This window comes from Lissotriton vulgaris, chromosome 5 (genome assembly GCF_964263255.1).
Source record: "Lissotriton vulgaris chromosome 5, aLisVul1.2, whole genome shotgun sequence".
NCBI lineage: Eukaryota > Metazoa > Chordata > Amphibia > Caudata > Salamandridae > Lissotriton > Lissotriton vulgaris.
In genome coordinates this window covers 1,942,441,550-1,942,448,842 of record NC_141693.1, presented here as the reverse complement: position 1 = coordinate 1,942,448,842, position 7,293 = coordinate 1,942,441,550, and the positions used below count along the sequence as shown (strand labels likewise).

At 47.7% G+C, this 7,293-nt stretch overlaps 1 protein-coding gene across 1 annotated transcript; it reads right to left on the bottom strand.

Annotated features, from left to right (window-relative positions):
• Window positions 1–2,284: 2,284 nt before the first annotated feature.
• On the bottom strand, window positions 2,285–6,657 carry LOC147717819 (lymphotoxin-alpha-like). The gene is made up of 4 exons (XM_086924603.1): window positions 6,137–6,657; window positions 5,178–5,220; window positions 4,127–4,192; window positions 2,285–2,971 (listed from the first exon to the last, which is right to left on the bottom strand). Exons 1-4 carry the CDS (start codon window positions 6,350–6,352, stop codon window positions 2,562–2,564), a joined length of 735 nt encoding a protein of 244 aa, XP_086780729.1. The 5' UTR covers window positions 6,353–6,657; the 3' UTR covers window positions 2,285–2,561.
• Window positions 6,658–7,293: the final 636 nt, after the last annotated feature.

Genomic DNA, 7,293 nt, shown 5'->3' with positions numbered 1-7,293 from the left:
AAGGCCTTTTCTGGAGCAGTCACTCCTGTTCTGGAAAATAAATATGGTTTGGCTTAGTTATAAGCACAGTTCGACACTTTTGCGCTGCCCCTGCGTCACTTTCTGTGACGCGGCATAAACAATGCAGCAGGTTACGGCCTATTTACAATGTGACATATCTAGGCAGATGCTTCACCTTGTAAACCCCTGCGCCACATTATACCTATGTCAGGTATAATGTTTGCAGGGTGGACGTTCCCATACGAGAAAGCCTAGAAGTGAAACCGTGAAAACTACAAGATTTCACTGAACCACTTCTAGGACGCCACTGCGTAAAAACCTTATGCCTGCTTGGAGCAGGTGTAAGGAGTGACGCACTGTAGTAAGTATAGGCCTCCCCAAAGCATTGCTGGAGCTGCATCATGCTTGCGACACAACTCCAGTAATGGGTGACTTTTGCGCCGACAGGTGCTTCAGAATTTCTGACGCATCTGTTAATCCTTGAACCATGGTGCACCGTATTGTAAATATGAAGCATCCATGATGGAACAAGGGTTTCTTTGCCCGGCGCAAGGAAAATGACGCAGGTCTGCTCTAATGCAGATATGCGTAAGTTTCTTGAAGATAAGTCCTGGGGTTTTCTACACAGTTATGGAGGCCACATCTGGCTATGTGGGTCAAGATCATGAGTATTCTGTTCAGCACTGGATGCTACACCTGAAATATTTGGTTCCACTCTAAAGGCCACATTTGGAGCACAGTACCTGGCGAATTCTGGCCGGTTTTAGAGAACTGTTCTGTAATATAGACCCTAGTACAGTAGGTCACATCTGGAATGCTGTTGACAGTACTGGAGACCCCTTCCGGAGTTACTACCGGAGGACACAGAGACACCTGCCCAGCTCTGGAGGCCAGCTCTGGAGTTATCAGTGCAGTATTGGCATGGGTGTGAAATCATTTTAGGATAGGACAGGCTCACAGTAGTGATTGGGTTCCAAACCAGAGTGCAAGAAGACCTGTGTCACATGCGGGTGATTGTAGAAAGAGAGTAAAGGCCGGGGATGTGGTCTTTCAGCAAGAATTGATAAAGCCAATAGACATAATCGTGTATGTGCGCCTTAAAAGTTCCCTGTAACATAACATAATGTGGCCTGGCCTTAGCTGCCAGCCCTTCTCTGCTCTTGTTTCTGTACCACAAAAAAAGTCACATTGAGAGGCCCGTGTAGTGCTTCATTTCACATTTATTCAATTGGTTTCAAGGCATTTCAGGCCACAGACACCAGGTAGCACAGCTACTGATGACTGTAATTCAGACACATACAAATATATTTTCACATTTCGAGCCAAAAATGCAAATAAACAACATCCTATTTACCAAAAACGTATTTCAGCAATGCGAACATGTGATATTAATATAAATCAACGTTGATTGGTAGAAACAACTTGTGTTAATGTAACTCATAAGGTTGCCAAACCATATCTTTCAGATATACTCTGTAACCACAAGAACAGTAGTCATAGACGTGCCCAGAAATGCACATACATATTAAATATTTATATATAAGTATGTAAAAGGCCCCAATAATTATAGGGACACAGTGGTGTGATAGGTTGCATCACAATTGTGTGTTACTATCTGCAATAAACAATGTATGGATCAATATCTTAGAAAGTAGTGAGGGTTCTAGTAATTTGCCAGAGGCATCCCGTCACTGATTGTGAACTAAATGTGATTGTACACTATAGCCTCTCAGTGCATACAATCCATGCAGTCCTGGAACATACTCCAACACTGTTTCTGCCATTGGATGCAAATATTTGACCCGGCATCACAGCAAAAGTCACTCGACATAGTAGAGTGGTTTCAAAACAGCCACCACCGCCTCCCGTCATGTAATATACATAACCTGGGAAAGCGGGATAATAACAATTTGGCGTCGTCTCTTACTACGCCCCTACCACAACCCAATATTTACAATGTGATACACATGAGATGGGCATACATACTGCCATATTGACTTCCTAAATGCAGGTTGCAGAAAAAACCTGTTAGCAACTTTTAGTTGGACCACGTCAGGGCCAGCCTGATTCCACGATCCGCCAACAGCTTTTGCCTGAGTCAATGGAAGGCAGTATTTGATACCAAAAAACCAGCAGTTTGAGACAAAACCATAAACAATGCATTTGGTCATAAAAAATAACATCAACATATATAAATAAATTATTAAATAAATAATAAATATAAAAAAATCTTTTTAAATATAAATAAATGATAAGAGTCCTGACTCTTGTTTTCTTTCCTTTTAAAGTGGTATTTGCTCTGTTTCTATTTTGTTATTTTGCTTTTTGTTTCTTGGACTTTTCGTTTCCTCTTTTTTCCTTGGTTTTTTCCTTTACTGTTTTTATGTTCTTAATTTGTTTTTTAAATGCTTCTTTTTTGGAAGTTTGTTCTTTTACAATATTTTTGTTTTCTCTCGTTTGGTTTCTCTATATCAGTTTCCTTGTTTTCACCTCTGCTCCGCTGTTTTTCTTTTACAGTCTTTTTCTATTCCTTTTGTCCCCCTGTCTTACAATGTTCTATGTTACATTGCAATGGCCCCAAAGTAATTCTGTGCGCCCTTAGGGTCCAGGTGGGATATGTGGGAGGTTGATGTGGCGAGCACGTCGCCCTCCTCCAGGCTGAAGACCCCTCCCAGGTAGATGGTCTCGTACCAGGGGGTTCCATTGTGGGCGGTGCCCTCGCAGGCTGACTTGGTGGCGCTCAGCAGAGGCATGTCGACGGGGTAGGCCTCAGAGCGCCTCTTGACCGAGTGTGTCAGGTACAGACTTCCTTGGGCTGCGCATTTGCCCCCATAGTAGACAACTTGAGTGTAGATAAAGTAGAGTCCGCGGGAGGGGATGACCAGGCGGTTGTTGTCCAGCTTCATCCCGTTCTCCAGGAAGGCGTAGCCCTTGTTAGAAATCCACTCTACCTCCTTGTTGCTAAAGTCAGCTGCAAAAGAATGAGAAAGGCCTGTTAAGGCGAGGGACCAACCCAGTTTCCAGGGCAGAGCCGATCAAAGAAGCCCATTGGCTGGCAGCAGAATAGAGATGTGTCTGGAAAAGGTGGAGGGCCAGTGGAGGTGCTGAGAGATGGAATGAAGGACAGGAGGATGAGTGATGAAGAGGTGGAAAGAACTAAGGACGGCTGGACAGAGAAACTAAGGAAGGAAGAAAAGAAGGAAAGAGATGAAGAAGGAAAAGAGATGGGAGGAGAAGTGCACTGAAGGAAATGTGGGTCAGATAATGGATAGAGGAGAGATTGATACAAGATAGAGAAAGAGAGATGGGTGAAAGGAAATGTAGAATAGAGATGGATGGAAGAAGAGAAAGATATGATGATGAATGGATGGAAGGAAGGAAAGAGAGAAGGGCTTAAGATAGAGCAAGAGATCAGATGGATAGAAGTAAATAGAGAAGGGTGGAGGATAGAGAAAGACTGGAGCCTGGAGCAGAGGTGGGGATGAGGGAGAAAGAAACAGGAAGGAGGGTGTCCATAAGGAGAGAAGTAGCTGAGGGAGGGACAGAGAGATGGAGAAGAGATGGGCAAAGGGAAGAGAAGGAAGATGGATGAAAAGAAGGGCAGGGAAGAGATACATCGAAGAAAAGAGATGCGTGAGAGAGATGGGAAGTGGCTTAGAGACATGAATGAATGTGTGGATGGAAATCAAGGTGAGCAGATGGAGAGACGCGCATGCGTGGAGGGAGAGTGACAGGTGGAAGGAAACAAGGGCCAACAGTGGGGGGGGCATGAAGGGAGAGGCAGATATCTCGAAAAAGAAAAGAGGAGAACGAGGCGAGGCTAGAAAGAGAGACAGGAGGGAAGAAGGATGGGTGGAAGCAAGGAGAAGTAGACAGAAGGGTGGTGGATGAGTAGTTCGATGGCAAGAACGAAGGATGGATAGCTGAGTGGGTGGATAGATTGGTGGATGGTGGATGAATGGGTGGGTGGATCTGTGGATGTATGTGTGGGTGGATGGATGAATGGGTGGTGCACTGAGAGAGACATACGAAGATGAAGACATGAAGGGTTTGGGTACAGAACATACAGATGTGTGAGGTATAAAGAGACTGCGAGAGGAGCCCAGATGCCGGGGCATCTCCTTACCTATGAGGTGAGCTGCGGGCTTCTGCGACTCCATGGCCTGTAACTTCAGCTGCTGGGGGATGTGGCCTGGAGGAAGGAAGGAAGGAAGGGCAGAGTTAGAACAGCGTGTGACAAAGCGCAAGAGCACAACAGTGACCCCAGAACCCCCACAATGCAGCGCTCACTCACACCTTACGGGGGCCCGGGGCCCCTTCATGCTTCTCACAGGCTGGTATGTATACAGGCTACATGGACTACTGAAAGGGCCTCACTGGGATAAAAGGAGGCTACCTGGGGGCTACCTGAGAAGCATGACAGAAGCTCATCATGTTACCGCCCTGAGAAGGATAAAAGGCTGAGAAGAGACCATCGTGTTATCTGACTCAGAGGGATGAAAGTCTGAGCTCCTCGTGCTATCTTCCACACACAAATAAAATGTTGTCAAAAGTTCCTAATATTATCTCCCTAGAAGGATGAAAGGCTGGTGGGAGCTCTTAATATTATCTCTTTGGAGGTATGAAAGGCTGAAGGGAGCTCCTAATATGATATCCCGGGATGGATGAAAGGCTGACGGGAGCTCCTCATGTTATCTCCCTCAGAGGGATGAAAGGCTGACAGAGGCTTTCTGTGTGAGCTCCCTCGGTGCGATGCAAACATTCCAGGAGCTCGGCATTGCATTTCCATCTAAAGGGCTATATGCATGATGGCCTGATCTTCCTCGGGGGTGAAAGGCTGCCGGGAGCTCCATATGTTAAATCCCTCGGTGGGAAAAATGGGTGACAGAAACTTCTCGAGTTATCTCACTCAGTGAAACTTAAGGCTTACAGTACTCGAGTCTACCTTAGAATGATGCTAAGTAGCCATGGGGTCCTATTTTTCATCAGAGTGAGTTAGATGAGAAGTGGACAATTGGACCTCTTTTTATCGACCCTACAAATGATGAAAGGCTGAGTACCTCATCCCACCCGAATCCCTCTCCCTACAATTTTAATTTGGGGTGTGCAAGGACCACTTGATATGTTCAACAGGCACACAACCCACTGGTCTCGGTCGGAGGGCGTGAGGTACTTACTTATATACTGCTCGGGGGCCGGATCGACGCGTGTCGGGTCCTCCTGAAAGACAAAACGAAAACGACAATTAGCAGGCGCCCGAGAGACAATAACATATTCATTAAACAAACATCCAATTAGTGTACTAAGCATGACATGAATTTTTATGATTACGGTGGGCCCAAAGAAGAACAGATTAGGGGGGAGATATATTAAACATGGAAGACAGAAAGGTGACCGCATCAGGAATGAAAGGAAGAAAGGAGGGCCAGGGTGGACGAGTCGGAGGGAGGGAGACAGGAGGAAAGAAAAGCAAGAAACTGGAGGACAGGTAAATATGACCAACAGCGCAGAGTTCTAGCCTGGCTCTCCTTTTCGCGTGCTCCCTTGTCTAACCCATACACCCGAAGGCGCTAAAAGGCGCTATGTACGAAGCGCGCGTGCGCCCTTCCTGGTGGCAGCCTGGTTCACCTGGGCTCCCCAGCGGGATGCGCCTGCAGGGCGGCGGCCAGGCTGGAACTTCCCGCGTCGGACTCTGCCCGGAAACTCCGCGGCTCCGGGCGCTACCAGCCTGCCCGGGGACCCAGGGCGGCAGGTGCCACCTGGCCTGACTCAGAGAGCAGGTTTAACAGGCACTTGATGGAGAGCTGCAGGGTTGAGCGAGTCCCGCACGCACGAATAAAGACTCTGTGGAGCTGTGCTTCTAGGCGCTATGCTCCACATCCACGAGGCAATGAATGGGCTTTTCCACGGGAGGTACCTTCGCATTCTCTGAGAGGGGCGGAGGGGGTGATTACCACAGACGTAATAGCTGTTGCATCGCTCTAAAGTCCTGATTGTCACTCTATGTCAAACACGTAACTCCCAGGCCCCTCGCACCACCCGAACACATAAAGGCATTCAACAATTATAGCCCCGGCTCTCTTTGGAATTGAAACCAAGATTACAGGTAAATTGGATAAAACGAAAGATAACTTACGTGCTTGGAGGAGCTGTGCGGCGAAGGAATTACATTGAAGAAAAGCAGCGCCAAGACGAGGGTGGCTCCAGCTAGCGCTGCGAAGGACATGCCAGCCAGCCACCGCCAGCAGCGGTCTCGGCGCAGCCGGGAGTCGTCCCGGATCACCACCACCTGCCCCTTCTCCATCTCGACGAGGAAGCTGTCGGTGCTCATGGCCACGGAGTGGTCCTCCATGGATGAATGAATGAATGAGGACCTCGTGTAGACCAGCACTGAGAAACCAATCACTCCAAGGCGCTCCTTTTTTGAAGACGGCGCTATCTCTGTTAGTTACACTTGCGTTGCCTTGCCACAACCATCCAAGTGGCTTTGGGTGCTTTTATTAGGACTTGTCGCCTCAAAGCACTTTGGGAAGTCCTTATTGGTCCCTTGCCCTTTAAATTATCTTCTAGCTGCCAATTGTTCTTGTTGCGCTTTAAGCTGCGCGTTTGTCTTGCCACGGTTACGTTTCTTTTGATGTCTGTTCCAGTTGTTGCTTCTTGGTGTGCAGGCCGCGACTGTCCCTTTTATAAGGATGCGCTCCGGGGTGGTGCTGCTTTGCCCGGCTCAGAATTCCCCATGACATCAGGCGCGCAAGGACAGGCAGGCTCCCATTCGCCAAGAGGCAACTTCCTCTTTCAGTTTCAGCAGGCACCACCTTCCTCCCCCCACCCCCTCCCCCCGTGCTTGCACCCGGCGAGTCAAAGAAGAAAAAAAATCACAATTCACCGAGCTCAACAAGAAGGAAACTTCAAAAGAGGAATTAATGCGGAGGAAGGGGGGTGCTGAAGTGTCGAAAAACTCGCAATTTTGGAAAACAAAGCGTTGTGGTTCCGGTTTCGAGGCGCACACACTCTGCTGTGGCCATCCAGTGTTTTTTCCACAAACCCCGCAACTTGATTCTGACCACGTCACCCCCCCCCCTTTACCACTTCGAAGGGATGAACACTATATTGATTGATTGTCTCTCTCAAGGCGCTGTGCGCCCGCACAATTACACCCGGACTACTAATAATGAGTATATCTACATAGCGCACACTATGATTTGCCTCGGATCTAGGCGCTGATAACAGGTGTTAATTACTACCCAACTCACTGATACTTAAGCTATGCCCTCGGAAAAATGAACAAAAACA